This window comes from Martes martes, assembly GCF_963455335.1.
Source record: "Martes martes genome assembly, chromosome: 10".
Taxonomy (NCBI): Eukaryota; Metazoa; Chordata; class Mammalia; order Carnivora; family Mustelidae; genus Martes; species Martes martes.
The window spans coordinates 61,793,119-61,816,184 of NC_137898.1; the positions used below are offsets into that span (position 1 = coordinate 61,793,119).

Sequence of the window (23,066 nt, forward strand, 5' to 3'; positions counted from 1 at the left end):
GCCTCCTTCCCACAATGCACCCTGGCGCCCGGGGGTGCCCTCTCTTCCCTCAGCCTTCCTCCCCCGCCCCCTCCTTTCCGCCGACTTCTCCGCAGGCGGGCACGCGCAAAGAAGCGCGCCGGCCCGGGTGTGGCGAGGTGGAGGCGAGGCCTGGTGCGGGCTGCCGCAGTGCGCGTGCGCACAACCTACCCCGCCAGGAGATGGCTTTGCGCATGCGGGCATGTCTCCCGGGACTCTAGAGCTGGAGAGCCCCCGGCACCGTCGGTAGGTTTGGCGTGCGGGGGTTTCCGCAGACCTGGGGCGGCGAGCTTGCACGTTATATCTCTCCTTGCTTGCTTACGTTGCCACCACTTAGGTCTCTATTGCAGAAATCGCCATAAGCCGTGAAGGGCCGCGGAATCGAAAGACCTTGCTGACTGATTTGCCCACTTTCCGCAGACCTGCGTGCACAAGTTGAACGGAGACGTGTAGGAGATTTCATTTTCCCCAGTTTTGCAGCTACTCTTAAGCCCTGTTAGCTTTTCAGGACGGGCTTCCCCAGCCTCAACCGGAAGCTGGGGGAGGAAAACTCAGAGAAGCAGTTACTCTTCCCTGGTGAGGCTTCTGGAGGATCGTTACGAGCGACATGATTCCACTTGCAGCCCTATAAAAATTGGTTCCACTCTCTTCCCCTTGCAGCTGTGGTCTTTTCACTTTCGTGTGCTGTTTAAGTGCCAGAATGAGTGACCGCTATCTAGAACAAAGGATTAGTATCAAATTCTGCGTGAAATTGAACAAGTCCGCAAGTGAGACCCACCACCTTTTAAAAGAAGCTTATGGAGATGAAGTCATGTCAAGGGCCCGAGTTTTCGACTGGCACAAAAGGTTTAAAGAAGGGCGGGAAGATGTCCGAGATGACGCCCGAAGTGGTCGTCCAGTCACCCACCGGACGGATGAAAATATCCAGAAGGTCAAGGACTTGGTTTGTTCAAACAGGCGGCTGACCGTGAGGATGATGGCCGAAGAGTTAAATTTAGATAAAGAAACCGTTAGACTCATTTTGAAAGAGAACTTAAATATGAGGAAAATATCTGCAAAAGTTGTATCAGGTATTTTGAAGGATGAACCTAAGCCTCAGAGATTTGACTTTCAGTCTGGTCTTTCAAAGGAAATGAGGAAAAATAGCTTGTGTGTAAGGAAAAAGATAACAAGTTCTGAAACACGGGCTCATCTCGAGTGTGAAGCTGGTGGGAAGATACCTCTGCCTGTATCCCATCCCCCAAACCACTACCCTGCCAACCACCTTCTGCAGGCTTCATCATCAACAAGCCTTCCCATCAGGGCAGCTCAGGACTGGTTCACCCCGTGGTAAAAGGAATGTGAGATAGCTGAGCCTGAGCTAGAAAGCTGCCTCACAGTTAGGCACCTTCATTTGCTGCTCATCCATTTTCAGTCTTTATCACTCTTTCCCACATGTTACCACCCTCCTACTTACCCTTGTTGGACTACTGGGCCGTCTTCTGGTTTTGAGGAACTTTGCCTGTTGACCTCTGGTACTTGCTTGTTTCTTGATGTCTTTTGCTTGTTAAAGTTTGGATCTCCTCACTGCCCAGGCCTTAGCTTGTTGTGGCTGTTGTGTTCCTGTGTTCTCAACATTCTGCCTCAGGGGATCATACCACTGAAAGGTGGGAACAGGACCTCCTGGAGTCCTTCTGTGTCCATGATGGCATAGTATGGGAGGACCTGAAAAGAAGGCCTACTGTTCCAGCCTGCTTCACAGGCAGGACCTGAGGTATGGTACAGAAGGTAGTGGCATGCTGACCTAGTGAGCATTGCTAAGGGCTTATCCAGCCCAAAAAACTCAGTGGGAGCCCCTCAGTACTCAGGGGTTGGCCACCTATACTCACCTTCTCACACACCTATCTCTTACAGAAAAGCTGGATTCGTTTCATGAGTCCCGTGCCCTAGACCCCCACTTACTTGTGTATCCCCTCTGCTGGAAGAGGAGGATTTGGTCCTAGAAAATAGAAGCCAGTGGACTTAGTCCCAGGCCGCAGTGTGTGAGGAGAAGACGAAGTGATACTCTAGACCTTGACTTAAGGGAGTCTGCTGCCTATGTGCTGATTTCCACACAGCAGCCTGTTTTTAGTAACTAATGCCTACCATAGTCAGGTGGCTTTTGAGCACATGCAGTTTTTAGAATGCTGCTGGGCATTGTCACTGTGAAGGTATAAAACAAAATCATCAAGGGCTGGCTGGGTGGACATCCAGATGAGATGATTCCTGACTGGATCCATAAAGAAGGGTGAGACAGGAGGTTAGGAAATTAGGGAAAGCTTCCCAAAGCAGGTGGAATTGCCTGACTCTTTGAACCTGCATTGATATGAAAGTGATGGCACTGTTGGCTGAAATAGCAAAGTCTGGAGGAAGATAATGGTGTTTATTGTACAAGATGAATAATTTCGGATAATTTGCTTCCTCTCCTCTGCCCTAACTATGCCATAAGTTTATAAATTGCTTCCCCTGAATCTGTGGATAGGTTTATAATAACTCACTTACTTGATTATCTAGTTTTCCCATCAACCACGCCCTCCCCCGCAAAAAGTTCTGCAAGTTTAGAATTTTTTTTTATCTCTTTCTGCCTCTCTGCAAGGATTTATGGAATGGAACTCTTCCCAAGTGGCTTCCAATAGACTGGAAACATCTCAGAAATACCTGACGAAGGTGCAGTGGAGGGATGGTTAGAGCATTTCACAAGATTAGCCAATGTCTGTGTTTTACCCAAGGATTTTTATGGGTAACAGTCCCTATTATTTAACTAGTAAGTTACTAAACCATATTGGTTGATAGAAGCCCAACACTTATTTATTTAACACAGTTATGTTTAGTTCTGTTCTTTCACTGTCTCTATCTCCTCCAAAAAATGACAAGTTCCCACTAATACCTGTCAGTTTTGAAGCACCCTGAAACCTAGACCTTATCCCACAAATAAAAGTTCTTGTGCAAGAGAACTCTTAAACCAAACAACAGCTTATAGATTTCTACATGCTTAGCCATTTGTAGGCATTCCGTCTCAGGACCATTACATCTTCCACATCAGGTGAGGCCCTGGTTACCCACAAGCACTTGCCACCAGGGACCCTGCACTTCTGGAACAAAGCCCCCATAGCTGGCTATTGCAACTTGGTGGCTAAACCTCACATTAATCCTTGGTAGGCTCAGTGGTAATTGTTGGAAAATTGTATGCTCCTTGGCCGTGCCAGGATCCTACAACAGTATCTCAAGGCCTTATCTCCAACCTGAGAGAACTTATTTCTGGACTTATTCCTGTTCTGTGAACAGGGCTGGAGTGAGCCTTCCAAAGATGTTGGACCAAGACCATGCTGGAGCATAGGGTACCAGAAGCATTGCTGGCCCAGACAGGGTTTGGACACAACAACCAGAAGCAGGTAATCAAGAATGTGAGTTCGAAATATTACTAGTATCTATAATGAAAAGGACTTAATTGTTTACTTTAGATCATGTGCTGAGTACTAGTCAGGTTGAACTATGGCTCTCCCTAAACCAATTACCCGTTTGCAAGGCTTCCCAGGAAATACTCAATGAAATGATAATAGACCCGGGGTGCCTGGGTGGCTCAGTTGATTAAGTCTCTGCTTTCCCCTCAAGTTGTGATCTCAGGGTTCTGGGATCAAGCCCCACATCTGGCTCCGTGCTCAGTGGAGAGTCTACTTGTCCCTCTCCTTCTGCCCCTTGCCCCAGCTCAGGCTCACTCTCTCGCTTTCTCTCTCTTTCCAAAAAAAATAAATAAAATCTTAAAAAAAAAAAAAAAAGAAATAGACCCTAAGATGGCTCAGATTTGGGGAAGTAAAATTTCTGCCTGAACACTCATCCCGCAGTAAACTATCCATACATGGCTGCCCAGAATCACTAAGCCCCAGGCCAGAGCATGAGCTCCTATGATTATCCCCAGACAGGAGAATTCTTATATGACAGTATCCCTCATGTGCCCACCCACCCACCAAATCTGTTTTTTTTTTTTTTTAAGATTTTATTTATTTATTTGGCAGACATCACAAGTAGGCAGAGAGAGAAAGGGAAGCAGGCTCCCTGCTGAGCAGAGCCTGATGCAGGGCTCCATCCCAGGACTCTGGGATCATGAGCTGAGCAGAAGGCAGAGCCTTAACCCTCTGAGCCACCCAGGTGCCCCCCACCAAATCTGTTTTATCACTGACACAAAATTTACCCTGAACTACATCTTGGACTTCCACCTGCCCCACAGGTTTCCTGAGTCTCAAGAATCCACTTATCATTATCCCCCAGGCTCTTGTCCTTGGCTTTTCTTAACACACCTCTGTTTATTCTCTATCAGTTTGCTTGTTCTCCTCTGTTATACTGGTGCTTTGTTTTCTGGTTCAGGATCACACCTCCCTCCCTTTTGGTCAGGATTTTCTGTTCAACTTGCAACTCTCTAATTTTTTATCCTTTTTCCAGCTCCCCACTTCAGCCCCATAGTCTTGAGTAGGGAAATTGTCTGTCCCTAAGTTGCTTTCCTAACCTCAAGAAGCAGGGTGGGACAACATGAAGGGATGTGTTCTTGTTTTTGTTTTATCTAAGAGACAGACCAGGAAGAGGAAGCAGCTCCTTCCCACCCTTAGCCACCAGTGGTTCCACTCCCAAGAGGCAATCAGTTTTACAAGTTGCTTAAGGAGGCAGTTCGGTTATCTCAGGTATTCAGGAGTCATGAATGTTTTTCAGAAATACAACATCCAAATCCCATTCTCTCAGGGTAAGCTCCCCTAAATGTAGAAGATGAAGCCTGGCTCTCTGTAGGACATTAGGAGGAGAGCTGGCCATCTGCAAACCTTGACTGTAATTCTCAAGCTCAGCACACAGTTAATGAAATCTCTTTGGCTTTCAGACTGATCTCTCTCCTCATCCCATTCTGGTTCAAAATCCATATGGAATATTATATTCCACAGCTGGAAGTCCAGGAGAGTAGACACCTTCCAGGGAAGATCATCCCATCAGTGATTTTATCTAATTCTTCCTCCACCCATCACCCCTCCCTACCTTACTTCCACTTGCCCCACTGTTAATGAGCAAAAACAGAGAGAATATTCACCAATCTTTGACTTCAAAAAAACATGGGAAGCTCTGTAGTCTTCTGGATTCTGCCCCTTGCTCTGAATCCTCACTGAAATGTTATTGTTTGGGAAGAATGTGTACCTGGGACCTGCTTTTCAGAGCCTTCCTTTCAGATCCATTTCTTACGAGTTCAGATTTGCCCATGGAGATGTCTGGATCAATTTGGGTACCAACTGACTTGAGGACATCTAGTAAAGGAGGAGGCTACTGTTGGAGAACTGTCTGTCTCTGCATCTCATACACTGCTACCTAGCCTGCTGTTTGCAGAACACCTTGTCAGCAAGGCTCACTAGGCTTCTTGGGATTGGGTCTCACCAGGGTTCTGTGTAGCTCAATTAGCAAGATGTTCCTTTGCTACTGGAACTGTATATGCAACCCTGCATTCTCCAACTGCTTCTTGGTTGGATCAGACCTCTCAGATTTTACCGGCCTCTACACAGTATCCCAAGCAATCAAAAGTATTTATCTTCTCTAGTCTCTGCCTTATCAGATCCTTGCAAATACTGTCCCAGTTTCATCACCCTTCTCCCAGTATTAATATCTAGAAATAAAAAATTTGTAGTGGGAAACTTCAGTACCTCTAAGGACCCTTGGGTCTAGTGAAAGGGTCAACAAATTTCCTCCATAAGGGAAATGCCTTAGGATTTGTGGGCCATACAGTCTGTTTAATAACTGCTCAGCATTATATTGTTGCAAAAGTAGACCTAGCTAATACAGAAACAGATAAACGTGGCTGTGTCCTAATAAACCTTTATTTATGGATACTGAAATTTGAGTTTCATATAATTTTCACATGTTACAAAATACTATTTTGATTTTGTTTGACTGTTTTTAAAAATGTGAAAAGCCATTCTTAGACGTCTTAGCTTACATACCAGAGAAAAACAGATGGTGGGCCAGATTTGGCCCAGGGACCATAGTTTGCCTACCTGGTCCAATGTATATAAAGTGTATATACAAAATGACAGAAGATTGGTCCTTTTCCATCAATAACGTTGTTAATGCCATATTGATCCAGCAGTGTCTGACAGTTTATTATATAAAAATTATGGAATATTGAAGGGAATCTTAACAATGCCAGGAGAATGAACTAGTTTATCTCAACCATATTGATTAAAAATGGTTATTATGCAAACTACTACTTATATTATGCACTTATAATATCTCAGTTTGGGCAATACTGCAGATAGTTCAGAGTTGCAAACAGTGTGGTAACTGAATGAACTGAAGGTGGGTCCAAAATCACCATGGTCATGGGCAGCACTTGAACGAGTTTACATTCTCACCTGTGGAAGTGACTACTGTGGAGGTGACAACACTCACTGAATCATATACTTCTCTGCGTGCTGGTGCCCAGGGTGTACCTTTCAGATGTGTTTACTTGTTTTTCCCCTAAAGAGAGCCTTATGGCGTCACCTTCAGTTAAACCGATTTTCTAAAACTGAAGTGGAATCTCAGGATCGGACAGATGTTGACAAGGGTATTTATAATCCAACCAGTCAAGTTTCCCTTGAATCCAGGAGTGACTAACTCCTACAGCTACTGGGGGGGAAAAATGCGTCTGAAAGAAGAGTCTGTGTTAATTCAACACATTTCTGTTGTGTGACTGTATGTGCCAGGCACTGTCCTGTGTGCTGGGTGCAGCAATGGACGAAACAGACCCAGGCCTTAGATCCGACAGTCTGACATCTAATTCCTTTACTCTCTACTTTGGTACAGCTCCTCTTTCATGCCCTATGTGCTCACACGAACTCATTGTTAATTGCATACCCAGCAATAGGTCTGACCTTTGCCATAGGCCTCTGTGCTGTGGTCATGAAGGCTCTCCGGCTGCATGAATAGCTTGAGGACTGTGTGTTCTACTTAAATTTTATTATCCTTTAGGCCGATCTGGATTGGTACAGAAACACTCTGGCAATGTTAGAAGTGTAAATTGGCAACAGCTTTCTAAAAAGCAATTTGGCAGTATCTATCAGGAGCTTTAAAAATGTTTATATCTTCTGATCCTCTAATTCCGCTTCTGGGACTCTGTCCTAAAGAAATAGTCTAAAATGTGGGCAGAATTTATACTTAACAATCCAGAAGTCCAACAGTAGAAAATTGGTTAAATAAATTACCGTATGACTGTATAAAAGACTATTATGCGGTCATTATAATTAATGTTTATGAACAGTTAAGACAGCATGGCAAAATGCTTGTAATGTTAAGTGAAAAGACTGGTACACAAAATAGTATATATAAATCCGAAAATTTTTTTTTTTTTTAATGACTGGAATGGGTGTGCTAACTCTGGGTGGCTTGGTTATAAGTGTTTTCTTAATTTCTCTGTTTCTTCTCTTTCTAAAAATTTCTACAAAATATTACTTACCACCTCTACCATCAGAATAAAACAGTAGCACCAAAAGGTGGCAATGGAGACAAGCCAAACCACTAATTTGGTCCTCGAACAGTTAACAGCCTGGGAGGACGTGGAGGTTGTGTGATACTGTATCGGTAGTAAGAAGGGAAAAGGGCCTGCTGCAGAGGAGAAGGCGAGGGACCAGAATCCCTACCAAAAAAAAGGCCGAAGTGTTATGGGAAGTTACCGTGAGTGGCGTGCTCCTGTTATGTAATCCTAGATAAATAAAAGAGCACGTATGGATCAAGTATGTTCTGACAATGGGAAAGGATATGGAAATACTCTCCCAAGCAAAAGTAACCTCACTCTTGCATTCTTTCATACAAAGTGAGTATTCTCAAGATGGATTTTATTACAGCTGATTCTCTGAAGAATCCTTGAGCCTTCCACATGGTTTTGTTAGACTAGGAATGGCTTTTGATGGGCCAGGCCTACCTCCTCTCATACCGGGATGCTCACGCAGCATGGATGTACATGGGAATATTTGGTATCCCACCCTGAGAATTCCGAAGCATATCATTAGTCATCTTACCATTGTAACTTACAAAACTAAAGTTTGCAAATGTGATTTCGATGGAATCCAGAATTGCTGTGCTTTTTGCTTGTGTCTGAAGAGTAAACATGTCCCGGGATTTTAAAGTGAGAAATGATGTAGATAATGCCTATCCATAGGTGAAATGGTCTTTATCTTGGGAAAATCTGTCCTTCATTGTTGCTTTAGTAAAATGTTTATCCTTAAAAATGCCAAATATACCTCTTTGGTAAGATTTCAGACTTTCAAATGAGTATATGTACATATTTTTTGGGCATGCATAGATTTGTCAAGCTGAGATAGTTCTTCAAGGTCAAAGTGTAAGTCTCTTGGTGGGTAGAAAGAACAGAAGAGCAAGAATGGGTACTGGCTCCTTAACGACCCATGTGCCTTTCATTTTGCATCCTCAGAGCACTCCCAATTACTCATCTGTAAAAGGAGAATAATAACACTCATCTCGTAGATTTGTTCGTTTTGTTGGTTCGACACATATTTATCAACTGCTTACGTGTATCTGACATTGTTCTAAACAAGGAAGATACGGCAATAAACGAGACAAGAAAATGTTCCTCCTCCGGAGCATACATGTAAGTGGGGGAGACAGGCAAGAGCAAGAATATAGCATGTTAGATAGTGATTATTAGATATGAGGCTTACTTTAACGCAGGTGTCCCCCAGCACAAGACCTGGCATGCGATAAAGAACTAAATAGATAAGGATTTCCTTTGGTTCTTTAGTCTTCCTAACGGCTCTTGAATTACTCTACAAAATGGCAATAATTGGCAAAGCCTGACCCATTGCCTTCTAGCTCTTGCCAGTTAATAAAGCCTAAACCTGTTTTTGCTTAAGACAAATAATTCTTACAGTTATGTTTTGTACCTTCCTGTATAGCAGATTAATCAAGGTGGTGCCTAAACATGATAGATGGCCTTTTCTGAAGCCAGTTGGCAGGGGTCTTGGCCTGGGACTAGATGGCAGGTGTTAGGTCCACAAAGACAAATGGCGTGGTGTCATTGCTGTTTAAACAGAACAGATGCAGAGGCTGTCATGGCTGTTTCTGTTAAAGATGTGTTCCCCATGTCCTGTTCCCAATGCTGGTGAACTGGGCAAAGTTTGCGCTATTTGTGGGAGGCCAGGACATTGACAGAAAGCCAGGAAAAGGAGGGTTTAATGCTTGTGGTATGTTTATATTTCTGCCCCATTGTGGAAATTTTGGAAGGTTCAGGAATGTTGGATAACAGCAGCCAAAAGTTCACCCCTAAAGTTCAGGTATTTCACCAGACCCATTTCTCTGCCTCATCTTCCTCCAGGAACACAGTGAGCATTCACTTAGTGAATTCCTTCAGGTCTGGGCCCGCCTGAGGCAAAGAGGGTTGGGCCCTTGCCCTTAGGCTGTGCCCAGCCTTGTGGCATGGAGAAAGGGCCAGAGGTGGAAGGACCACTGAAAATGGGCTCCCGCCATAGATTGTCCATCTTTCCCAGAGGACGGCTGTAAGGAACAAGCTTTTATAAAGAATCCAGGACAGAAAGTTAGAAAGATCACACATAGGGTGATTGTGGGAACGAGAAAGTTGAGTTTAAAGAGGAAAAACACAGAACAATAGTTAACTGGCCTGCTGGCTATACCATCCCAGGATTCGGTGTGAAGTTGTACCTCTCAGAAGAAACTGGATGTTGGGCTGTGGGCCAGTCCCCCTGAACCTTGCTTTAAGAACCTAATAAGTGAAAATTCAGAATTACAGTTCTGCTTAGATGAGGAAATTGGCACCGGGAGGTTGAGTGACTTTTCTTGAATCACACATCTAGCTGGTGGCTGAGCCAGGATAATAATGAAGGACCTTGAATTTCACTCAGCCCAGTGAATTTTTTTCCATTACTCCACTGGTAATAATTGCCTTTACTAACATATACATTGTTAAGATATCTTTGAAATAGCAGTCAACATCCCATTTGATAAATATGACTTACCAACAGTTGATTTACATGCAATTTTGGGGGAATTTTTTTTTTTAAGATTTTATTTATTTGACAGAGAGAGAGAGAACGAGAGAGAGAGAGAGATCACAAGCAGGCAGAGAGACAGGCAGAGAGACGGGGGTGGGTGGGAAGCAGGCTTCCCGCTGAGCAGAGAGCCCCATTCAGGGCTCGATCCCAGGACCCTGACATCATGACCTGAGCTGAAGGCAGAGGTTTAACCCACTGAGCCACCCAGGTGCCCCTAGGGAATGTATTTAAAGCATCGAAGTAGGACAAAGTTTTTTCCAAGTTTCATTGGTGTGTCCAGGCCCTCTGGTTGTTCCAGAGGTGCATATTCATAAGTAAATGCTGGCATTCTGTCATTCATTTTTTCCAGATGTCCTTCCCAAGTAGTGTGTTAGGTTTTATGTTTTTAATATTTCTCATATATATTTTTAAAATCTGGGCACATAAATCCTAATAAAGTTCTTAACTATCTCCTCTATGCTGTCTCAAATTTCCGGGTGTGTTTATATTTATGACACAGTGTCTATAGGCGTGAATGCTATCACATCATTAGGGTTTATATTCCTAAACCATAGACTTATATTTCTAGATGTTCTGAAAATTCTTTACACTTCACTTGTAAATGCCATTATACTGTGCCATGACATTTCCATAGTAACACATATTTTAAACAGGAAAACAGAGGAAGCCCAAGGAAAAGGGAAGTAGGTTTCAAATGAAAAAAAAAATCATTAAAAATAGAATACATAAGATGGGGAGGAGGGGAGTAAATTCTGGTTGGATGTGCCCTGAGAACAGAATGTCCTGCAGACCCACCTTAGGGCCATGCAGTGTCCACCACCCACCAAGTGGCCTAATCATGGCATCACACTTTCTTGAACCCTCATGTCCAGTGGGGTCCATGTCATTATCCTTACATTTCTTAGTTATCACCTGCTGAGACCAGATTGAGGTGGTTACCCACCTGTCACCTCACTGTCCTGAAGCCCATCCTTCACACTGCTGCACATGTGCTGTATGGTTTGGTGTTTACTGAAAGCTGGTGTCTTTTGGACCCCAGCTTTTTGAACTTCCACGTCACACCCTCTGCCTGGAATTCCTTGCTGCTGCCATCCACCCAGCAAACTCCTACTCAGCACTCGAGCCTTAACCTTACCATTGCTGTTCTCTGCAATGGCAAAGCAGCCATCCTGAATGTACATACACACTCTTAATGTCAAAGAAACATTAACACTTAATTGAACTTAATTGTTTGCAGAATGTTTTTCCTCCCTTACCAGCCCATGAACTCCTCAAAAGCCAAGACCATATGTGATTGTTCTCTGTATTCCCTGCACCAGAATAGAGCTTGTCTGGATAAATGTTTGATGGATGAATAAAAGAATAGACTTTTATGGTAATTGCTTTTTTTATTGTGGCAAAGTTCACATAACAAAATTCACCATTTTAACCATTTTAAAGTGCATATTTCCGTGACATTTAGTATATTCACAGTGTTGTACAATCACTACCACTGTCTAGTTCCAAAACATTTTTACTACTCCAAAAGGAAATCTTGTATCCATTAAGCAGACACTCCCCATCACCCCCTACCCCAAGGCCCTGGCAACCAATCACTAATCCACTTCCTGTCTCTATGGATTTGCTTAGTCTGAAATTTTTATATAAATGTAATCATGTGTATATGTGGCCTTTTGTGTCTGGCTTCTTTCATTTAACATGTTTTCAAGACTCATCCATGTTGTAGCATGTATCAGTACTTCCTACGTAACTTTTTAAGGCTGAATAATATTCTGTTGCATTGATAGGCCACATTTTCTTTATTGATTCATCCACTGATACACATTTGCATTTCTACCTTTTGATTATTATGAATAGTACTGCTATGAATGTGTGTATGTACAGATTTTTATTTGAACACCTATTTTTAATTCTCCTGGGTACATACCTGAGAATGGAAATGCTTGGTTATATGGTAAGCTTATGTTTAACTTATTAAGGAACCACCAGACTGTTTTCTACAGCAATCGCCCATTTTACATTTTCAGCAGCAGTGTATGAACTGAGGGTTCCAATTTCCCCACATTTTCATCAACAACTTTATATATATATATGTATATATATATGACATATACATGACAATTATTATTTTCCATATATATTATTTTCCATATATATACATATGTGTGTATATATATACACACATATATATGTGTGTGTGTATGTATGTGTGTGTGTGTGTGTATATATATATATGTATATATATATATAATGTCTCCAACCATCCTAATGAATGTGAAGTAGAATCTCATTGTGGTTTTGATCTGCATTTCCCTAATAACTAATGATGTCAAGCATGTTTTGGTGAGCTCTCTGGCCATGTGTGTATCTTTGGAGAAATGTCTATTATACAAGCCCTTTGCCCACTTTTTATTTGGGTTGTCTTTTTGTTGTTGAGTTGAAAGAGTTCTTTATATATTCTGGATACTAGACCTTTATCTGATATATGATTTGCATATATCTTCTGCCATTCTGTGGATTGTCTTTTCCCTTTCTTAATAGTGTCCTTTTGTACAAGAGTTTTAATTTTGAGGAAGTCCAGTTTATTTATTTATATATATATTTTTTGCTTGCTTTGTGCTAAGAAACCATTGCCGAATCCAAAGTCATGAAGATCTGTCCCTATATTTTCTCCCAAGATTTTATAGTTTTAGATATTATATTTAGGTCTTTGATCCATTTTGAGTTTGTTTTTGTATAAGGCATAAAGTAAGTGTCCAACTTCATTCTTTTGCATGTTGATTTCCAGTTACTCCTGCACAATTTATTGAAAAGATTCTTCTTTTCCCATCATCACATCTGTTATTGAAAGATATTTTCACATTATAAGTTGACAGTTTTTTTCCTGTGCCTTGAAGACTTTGCTCCAGTGTCTTCTGGCTTGCATTATTTCTGCTGTAATTCTTATCTTTGTTCCTCTATATGTACTGTTTCCTCTTTTGCTGCTCTTCTGTATTACTGTATTCTGTATTAAGACCTCTTCTGTATTACTGAGTTTAGTGATTTGATTTTATATACCCTGGTATAGTATTTCTTGTGTTGCTTGTGTTTGGGGTTCATGGAACTTCTTAGATTTGTGGGCCAGAACTTTTCACCAAATTCAGGAAATTTATGGATGATATTTCTTCAAATATTTTCTCTGCCCCTCCTTCCCTTAGGGGCACCAATCACATGTATAGTAGGTCGCTTGAATTGTCCAATAACCTACTGATACCTGTTCAATTTTTTTCTTTTTTTTCCTCTCTTTCTTTTAGTTTCTATTGCTGTGTCCCCAAATTTACTAATGCCTTCTTCTGAAATGTCTACTCTATTTTAATCTCATTTTGTGGATTCTTCATCTCAAATACAGTGATTTCCATCTCAAGAAATTTGACCTGTTTTTTAAAAAATATATTTTTTATTTTAGAATAATTTTAGACTTACAGAAAATTTGCAAAGATGGTACAGGGCATTTCCAAATTGCCCCTCATCCAGTTTTAATTTCTCCCAATGTTGTTATGTTACTGTGGTGCACTTACCCCAAAACTAAGATACCAACGTTTGTGCATGACTATTAATGAAACCCCACACTTTATACAGATTTCATCAGCTTTCCAATAATGATTTTTTTCTATCCCAGTAATCAATAAGATATCAGATCTCATTTACTTGTAATATCTTGTTAGTCTTTTCAGACCCATGACAGTTTCTCGGTCTTATCTTGTTTTTCATGACATTGAATGTTTTAAAGAGCACTGGTCATGTATGTTATAGCATATCCTTTAATTTGGGTTTGTCTGATGTTTTTCTTATGATTAGCTGGGGTTATAGGTTTTGAGAAAGAATAGCAGCTAAAGTGGTCTTTTTATTACATCAAATTAGAGAGCACATGATAGCCACATGACATCATTGGTGACCTTCACTTTAATCACTTGATTAAGGTAGTTTTGATAGATTTTCCTACTGTAAAGACACTATTTTTTCCTTTCCTTTCTGTTCTTTGGAAACAAGTCACCCAGTTCAGTCCACACCCAAAGGAAGGGGAATGATTATGTTCCACCTCCTGCAAAGGGAGAATATCTGTATCTGTTATTTGGAATTCTGTATAGAATAATAATCTTTGTTCCCACTTTATTGATTCGGTCAGTATTTATATCATTTTGGACTTATGTATATTTATTTGATATTTTGCATTATAATTCAATGCTATGTTCTTTACTTTGTTGCTCAGATTGTTTCAGTTTGGGCCATTGGATGCTTTTTTGGGTTGGCTTCTGTATCTCTTTGACATGTTCCCATTCTTTTGTTTTTGAACACTTCCTTACTTTCTAGTACTTCAGCATGCTCCAGAATCATCTTGTATTTTCCTTCTTCTAGATCTGCAATCAAGCATTTCTCTAAAGAACTCTGGTTCCTTTCATTGGAGAATGGTATTCAGAGACGAAGAGATGGGCACTGAGCATGTTTGTGGGTACTGTGACTTGGACCTCTTTGGCATCTTCTGTGTCTCTAACAAGCTGAGCGTTTTCTCTAGCTTCTTGATCACATAGAATACAGTTGTGACTGTTTTAATGTTTTTAATCTATCCATTCTAGCTGTCTTGGTCAGTTTCAGTTGAGGGATTTTGAATTTTCAGAAGTAGCTTTTGGCTATTACCTTTAAACGTTGTGAGATGGGATCGGGGCAACATTAGTCTAGGGCTAATTTTGCCCCACTATTGTGGCAAAGCCCATCTGATGCCATATGAAATATGCCTGCCACTCTGAATGCTGGGAACAGGAACTGGAACTGTGTGTTCTTTGGGAATCGTTCCTTCTAGTTCCTTTGGATGGTTCTTTCTGGTCTCAGGCATTTTCCTCACATGCATGTTGAAGACTTAAGGGGGAACCTCAGCAGATAGCCAGAGCTTTCTTTTGGTGCCTATTTCTTCTCTTTGTCAGTCTTCCCTGTGAACTCTTGCCACCTTGACCTCCCCAGACTCATAGCTCCATCTCTTCAATTCAGGAAAACTGCTGGGTTCCACCTGGGTTTACTCTCTCAGCCCTATGGCCTAGAAACCCTCTCTAGGAGATAAACAGAGACAATCATAAGGTTCACCTCGCTTGTTTTCTGTTTTCCAGAGATCACTGTTTTTACTTGCTTGATATCCAGTGTCTTAAAAATCACTGTTTTATATGTTTTGTCCAGATTTGTAGCTGCTTTGTATAGGGAGATAAGTATAGTCCCTGTTACTACATCATCTTAGCCAGAAGCCACAGTATATGCATAGGAAATTAATGGAGCCAAGGGCTATGATTAGCACAAAGGCAGGCATATCATAAGATTTTAAAAGGTGATGTCATATTGTGGTTAAGAGTATAGACTCTGGAACAAGACTGCCTGGGTATGAATTCTGGCTCACCATCTTACTACCTGTATATCCTGGGCCAACTATATAACCTTTCTGTGCCTCAATTTCCTCATCTTAAAATGGGGCCCATAATGGTCATATTTCATTGGCCTGAGATGGGGGTTAAATAGCTTAAAACACGTAAAGCATTTGGGACAGTGCTTGGTTCAAAACTTGTATTCAATAAATATTAGTTATTTATATACTTGTTAAAAGCAGCCAGCAAATCTGTAAGTTTCCTAGTGACCCTAGCAAAGTGGAAATATCAGATACATGATTCAGTGCCCATAAAATATAAACAAATTGGTTGGACAGGAAAAGTACAGATTTCAGAATCGCCTCCCCACAAGATTCCTCATAAAGAGAATACAGTATGTACCTGGAATAATATACCAGCCAGAGGAAGTTTCCTAGGATTTTGTCTTTACCATTCCTCCAAATAGCCAATAACTTCATACTAGAGCTCAGTATAGTAAAAGTGCTTCCACTGTGACTGAAATATCACAATACCTTTAGTCTGGCTTATTGCAAAAATAAAATGTATAGCATCAAAATGAAACTACTGAACCACAAGTCATTTGGGTGATTCTCTATAAATATGGGGGGAGGTTCAATTAGAAGACAATTACAGTGGTTCAGGGAAGAGGCAACTAAAGCCTGAGCCAAGAAATAGCTAAGGATGAAAGGGGGTTGGCACAGAACCAACCCACTGTACTGTAAGAATCCACAAATTTTGGCAATTGACTCAGTGTGTAGCAATAGTGAGAAGGAACTTTCGAGGCCAAGAGTGTGTGTATGGAAAGATGAAAAGGCTTGACTGTTGTGTTCTTCAAATCTTCTATAGCCGTACAAATATTTCATCAGCTTACTCCATCAGCTGCTGAGGGAGATGTGTTAATTCTCAGTATATGGGTTTGTCCATTTCTCCTCATAATCTTATATATTTGGAGGCGTGTTTCCAGTTGGTACAGAGAGGTTCTAGGTCATATCTTCCTGATGAACTATCCCTTTTGTCCCTAAGTATATGCCTGTAGGGCACCTGGGTGACTTGGTTAGGTGTCTGCCTACCATGTGTTTGCTTTATTCTTTTGTCCTGTCTTTGGTTTAGTTGTTTTCTTTACTCCCTTTTTATTCTCATGAGTGATTTGGAAGTTATACATTCTAATTCTGTTCCTTCAGTGGATGTTCTTACATTATTAATGTGCATACTTGAGTTAACAATGTTAATTACCATCTCTAGCTCATTGTGAAGGTTTTAGGATCCTTAGAATTCTTCAGTTCTGATCTCTACCCCCTTTTATCTTCCAAGTAATTTGGGTTTTAGTTTTTTGGTTCTAACTTACTTTTAACACCCCCCCATTTAGATGATTTAATAGCCAACATTTATTTGGATTTACAGGCCTGCATATTAATTTCTTTGCCTACCTTTCTTCGGTGCCGTTTCTTTATTGAAATATATTTCACAGGGCACCTGGGTGGTATAGTCTGCTAAGCATCTGACTCTTGGTTTTGATTTGAGTCTGACTTCAGGATCATGAGATCAGTCTCCACGTCCAGCTCCATGCTCTGTACAGAGTCTGCCTGAGTTTCTCTCTCCCTGTCCCTCTGTCCCTACCCTGACCCTCCACGCTCTCTCTCTAAAATAAATAAATAAATCTTAGGGTGCCTGGGTGGCTCAGTCAGTTAAGCATCTGCCTTTGGCTCGGGTCATGATCCCGGGATCCTGGGATTGAGCCCATGTTGGGCTTCCTGCTCAGCGGGTAATCTTCTTCTCTTCTTCTCCCTCTCCGCCGCTTATGCTCTCTCTCTCTCAAATAAGTAAGTCTTTTTTTAAAAACCTAGTTTTTAAAAAATAAATAAATCCTAAAAATAGGTATATAATTCACATACAATGAAATTCACCCCCTTTAAGTGTACAATTCCATAGTTTTTTAATATGTTCACAAAACTGTGCAACCATCAGCAATATCTGATTTTAGAACATTTCCATCATCCCCAAAAGAAATCCCATATCCATTACCAGTCCCTTTCCATTCCCTCCCCATTCCCTCCTATCCCCAGTCCCTAGCAACCATTAAACTACTTTCTGTCTCTACGGATTTGCCTATTCTAGAAATTTCATATAAATTGAATCATGTAATATGTGGCTTTTCATTCTGGCATCTTTCAAGTAGCTTGATGTTTTCAAGGTTCATCCATGTTGGGGCACGTATTGGTACTTCATTCTTTTTTATGCCTGAATACTATTCCATTGTACGGATAAACCGTATTTTATTTACTAGTCATTAGTTGATGGACATTTAAATTGTTTCCACCCTTTAGCTATTATGTATACTGCTGCTATGAACTTTTGTGTACAAGTCTTTTTGTGGATATATATTTTCAGTTCTCTTGGATATACACCTAGGAGTGGAAACTTATTTCTTGTTTTCAGTGGTGTGCTGATATTTAGCAACCAGCTCTTACGTGGTAAGGGGTAAGGGGAGCTCTGGTTTGTAGCATTTGTTGATCTCTGGGGTGTAAATACTCAAATTGCCATCATGACATCTCTGAATTATGAGGAAGGGAAAGAAATGCGGAGTAACACACCATTCTATATTCCTTCTACTGTATAGGTATAGGAGATAGAAATTACCTCAAGAATGTAGATAATAGCAACACTGTAGCCAAATAATTAGGAAGTGATGCATTGTGAGGATTTTTTAACCTTTTTAAAAAATAACTCATTTAATTGTAAGTTTATATAATCTAATGCTGAATAATGACCATGTTTAACAACCAATTCTCAACACTGCTAAAATTTTTAGCAGTTGGCTCTCTGGGCTAATAGGAGCTGGCTGTGGCCCGACCTCACTTGTATCACATTCCTTGTAACTTCTTTCTGGACTGAATTTTCTTACCAAAGTATATCCACCAGCGCTCTTTTCAGCAAGTTTGTGTGAGGTAAACTCATTGGCTTGGCTTGTCTGAAAATGTCTGAATATCTGGCTCTCACTTAGGAATTTCACCATGTATAGAATTCTGTGTTGAGATTTATTCTCTTTCCACACTTTGAAAATATTATCCTCCTGTCTTTGGTTTCCATTGTTGCTGATGAGAAGGCTGCCGTCATTGCAGTTAACACCCCTTTTGGTAATCTGTCCCTTTCCACTGAGAGCTTTTATTTTCTTTTCCTTGTGGTTTTGCAGTTTCACTGGGGTATGAATGGGCTAGGGGGCACCCAGATATTTGGTCCTACCTTATTCTGTGTGTGTCTCTGAGAGTGTTTGGGGAGGACACATAGCAGAATGCCCCCCCACCGCCCCCAGTGGGTGGCCCTCATCCGATCAGGTCTGCCTAGAACAAAAATGCTGACACCCTGCCACCCCACCCCCCTCAACCAACAGGTAAGAAAGAATTCTTCCTGCCGAGCTATTTGTGTTGAGATATTGGCCCTTTCTGGCCTCCAAATTCAAACTGTAATATCAGCTTCTCTTGGGTCTTGAGCCTGCTGGCTTTCAGACGGGAACTTAAACCACTGGCTCTCCTGGTTCTTGGGCCTTCAAACTCACAGTGGAACTATACCATGGGTCTCATGGGTCTCCAGCTTGCCCACTGCAAATCTTGGGCCTTGTCAGCTGCCGTAGTTGTGTAAGCCAATCCTTATAATGAATTTCTTTGTATGTGTATGTGTGTGTGCTCATCTACGCATATACATATCTACACACACACACACACACACACATATGTTCTGTTTCTCTAGAGAACCCTTACTAATAGCTATAGTACTATACTATAGCTATAGTATTTTTAATAATGATTTTCTACTGTTCCCTCTATTAAATCTTTCTGGAACTCCTATCAGGCATATGCTTGACTTCCTCTTTTTATCCTTCATATCTCCTAAACTCTCATTCAGCTCTTCTGCCTCTTTCTGTCTTTACTTTATTTTGGGTGATTTCCTCAAATCTGTCTTCTAATTCCCTCTTCAGTTAGATCTAATACATAGTTGAACTCATCCTTTGAGTTTTTTATTTCAGGGGCTGTTTTTCATTTCTGGAAGTTCTGTGTGGATCTTTTTTCAAATCTCCCAACTCTTTTCTCTCATACTATTCTGGTTTTTTATTATGCCTTTATTCCTTCTATTTGAATCATCCGAATTCATAGTCTCTTTACCCTTTTTTCCATCTAGTTAGTTGTGTGCGTTGGCGCTCCGTTTTGGTCATTTCTTTCCACAGGTGGTTTGTTACATTTTGTGAGCACCTTTGGTGGGAGTTGTTTTTCCTAGTGGATCCCTCAAGCCCTGGATTGTTAAGCATCCCTAAGGGGCTATCTTGAATACACCATCAGCTCTGACCTAAGAATTTTAATAGGTCTTACTTCAGCCCTAACCCAATTTTTATGTTAATTTATCTCAGTTGGTGCCTGTGCATACAGGCAAAGTAAATTTAGACCCCCATATGCATTTGGCAGAGGTTAGGGTTTTTAGTTCTCGTGAGTGTCATTTTTCCCCACCTAAGACTTCTTCAGACATCAAGCTTCCTGAAACTTCACTAATGCTGGGGCACGGTTTTCCCAGTTTCCTTTGCGCGGATGGGGGCGGAGCTTCCAATGTCAGGGCTTTAGGCAGGGGGCTCCGTTCCAGCTTCCTCACCTGGCTGGGACTGAAGCCCCATCTCCTTCTTCTTGGTGTGCGGTGGACCCCTAGCCTGCAGCTCTCAGGATCTATAGCTAAGTGTGAAATTCCTGTGTGCTGCTAAGGCACGTCACCTGTACCCTGTTCTGGCTTTGCCTTTTCGTTTCTGACATCAGGGGAATTCTCTACATTTTTCAAATTTGGTGGTAAAAATAAAACATTTCTGTTAAAGTTCACCCAGCATCTCTATGTGTCTGTAGCAGGGGGTGGAATGGGAAACCTATCTCTATTAGCAGAGTTGGTCATGTTTCTGGAAGTTGCCAGATCAGAAATAATAATTCTGTGAGGAAGACATTTATTGTTTCCATTGTGTGGATAAGAAAAGTGAGGCTCTGGGGCGCCTGGGTGGCTCAGCGGGTTAAAGCCTCTGCCTTCGGCTCAGGTCATGATCCCAGGGTCCTGGGATCGAGCCCCGCATCGGGCTCTCTGCTCGGCGGGGAGCCTGCTTCCTCCTCTCTCTCTCTCTCTGCCTACTTGTGATCTCTGTCTGTCAAATAAATAAATAAAATCTTTAGAAAAAAAAAAAGAAAAAAAAAGAAAAGTGAGGCTCAGAACGCTTGTCTAAATTGCCAAAGCCTTAAAATTTTAAATGGGGAAATAGTTTTTCGTTTTTTGGTTTTTTGTTGTTGTTGTTTTTTTGTCTGCCCACTAATCCCATGTAAGATACCTAGGCATCTCAAAGGTAGCTTGGTACCTCTGGCATCTCTCCATCGTTAGCCTTCATGGGCAATTCTCCCATGGCATTTTGCTGAAGCAAATACTCTGGTTAAGATTCCTCCTGCTTCCTAGGTAAGGCTGTTTGGGAGAGAAGAGGAGGAAGTCGAAAGCAAGCTGTGGAAGCTGGGCTGTCTTAAACCTGAGAGCCACTGGTAGGAGCATTTGGCTGGGAGGAGGTAAAACATCTCCCACACCATCCAGAAGCATCCTCAAGTGTGCTTATGCAGTAGACAGTGAAGGGGACTTACAAGACTCCTGCACATTGTTTTTGGCTTGATGCTGGAGGCAGGAGGAAGCCCAGGTCATGGCAGGACTTACCTGTAAGTTCTGCTGGGTTTGGGGGATGTCTCAGCAGAGGCTGGCATACTGTGAGACTTTTCACTTAGCTGCCTAGCCTGGGAGCTCCTCTTTACCTGTGCTTCTGGCACTGAGGCCCTGAGTGGGTACACTGCAAAGCTGTGGTGGATTGATGGAGATCAGTTCAGGTCTGAGGAGAAAGAAGGTACTTCAAGTATGTAGAGTAGAGTGGCCTCAAAGAGACTGGTTACACAGGTGAGGGGATAGGAGACAGAGAGGCATCCAGAAATTAGCAAGAGTGGGAAACCACTGCCACCCATAAGGCAAAGGGGCAGGGTGGGGAGCAGTGTCATCAGGGCCCAGGAGCCAGGTGATAAGAAACTTGAATGCTAGCAGGCCTGTTTGTGGTAGCAGGAGCCATGGATGATGAGGAGCCAGAGATGCTACCTGAGGCAGATGGGGAAGAGAAGAAACACCCTCATAAACCTACTCCCAGTCTCTGGGTATTACCTCTCTTTGGCCAAACAGCTGGAAACCAGATGTTCTGGAGCCTGGATTCACAGGCTAAGTGGATCTACCTTGCTATGTCACAGAACAGAAAGAACAGGAGATGGCTAGGGAATAGGTCTGAGAAAAACAGGCCCAGGACTGGCAGGCAGGCGGGCAGGCAGGCAGGCAGGAAGGAAAGGAGGGAGGGAGGAAGGAAGAAAGGAAAGAAAGGAGGTAGGGAGAAGGGAGGAAAGGAAGAAAGGGAGGAAAGAAAAAAGGGAGGAAGGAAGCAAAGAAGGAAGAAGAAAAGGAGAGGAAAGTCAATATGTAACATATAAGCCATACTAGAATACTTCGATATATCCTTTTGCAATTGAAAAGAGTCTTTAGGATAAAAATTTGCCTTCCTTGCAGAGTTGTGAGGATTAGATGGAAAAAATGGATGTGAAAATCTTCTGAAAATCGCCAAGTACTGCATACATATGCAATAACCATCATTAATATCATTCGTTCTTTAGAGGAAGGAATTGTATGTAAATAAGAGTGTAAATAGAAACCCCTTACTGAGCATCTATTATGTATGAACACTTTTTGTGGATGTGCGTTGAGTATTTCCAGCTACAAGTCATGATAATGAGCAGTGACTTGAACAAAGAGGTATTTTCTGACATATCAAGAATTCCAGAGGTGCTCCTTTGTCCTTTCCATCTTGATTACAAGATGACTATACAGTGCTTAGCCTTCACCTCCAAGTTCAAGGCAGGAAGCCATGGGGGTGAGTGGACAGTTCAGACTCAGCAGTCCTGTTTCATCAGGAAAGCAAAACCTCCCCCAATAACTCCCAGCCGAGTGCTATCTAAATCTCATTGGCCAGAACCAGGCCTCACGACCACCTCTAACAACAAGGGAGAGGCAGTGGGAGGTAGTATATGAGAAATGGTTTCTGGATGGCCAATGACAGGGTGTGCTACCTGCATATAGAACACAGTACTTGGTGCCTGGGTGACTTAGTCAGTTCAGAGTCTGCCTTCCACTAGTGCCATGATCCTGGAATCCTGGGATCTAACTCTGCCATCCATCGGGCTCCCTGCTCAGCAGGGACTCTGCTTTTTCCTCTCCTTCTGCCCCTCCTCTTGCTCCTTTTCTCTCTCTCTCACTCTCTCTCAAATAAATAAAATAAAATCTTTAAAAAGAAATAAAACACAGTACTTGGCAGAGGAAAAGTGCTCAATACATGTTTTATGCACCTCTGTGTATGTCTGTCCATCTGTCTTCCTATCTGCGTTTGTGTCTGTGTGTGGTTATATGCGTTCTCCATTTCTCCTAACAATCCTGTGAAGTAAGTTCTGTTACAAATGAGAGCTAACACGGCTGGTAATAGGCAGAGCCAGGCCTCCGACCCAGTTCTTTCTGACCTCAT

The 23,066-nt window shown here is 41.9% G+C and overlaps 1 protein-coding gene across 2 annotated transcripts in view; it reads left to right on the forward strand.

The window, feature by feature from the left end:
* The first annotated feature begins 235 nt into the window (after positions 1–235).
* GVQW3 (GVQW motif containing 3) overlaps positions 236–23,066 on the forward strand; it is a 51,548-nt gene continuing 28,717 nt past the window's right edge. Inside the window, exons 1-2 of one of the 2 annotated variants that reach the window (XM_080817818.1) lie at positions 236–1,771; positions 3,322–3,428. In XM_080817818.1, the coding sequence (XP_080673944.1) occupies positions 719–1,351 (633 nt within the window). In that variant the 5' untranslated portion in view covers positions 236–718 and the 3' untranslated portion in view covers positions 1,352–1,771; positions 3,322–3,428. The remainder of the gene's footprint in view (positions 1,772–3,321; positions 3,429–23,066) is intronic. The other variant, XM_080817819.1, reaches the window with a different exon arrangement.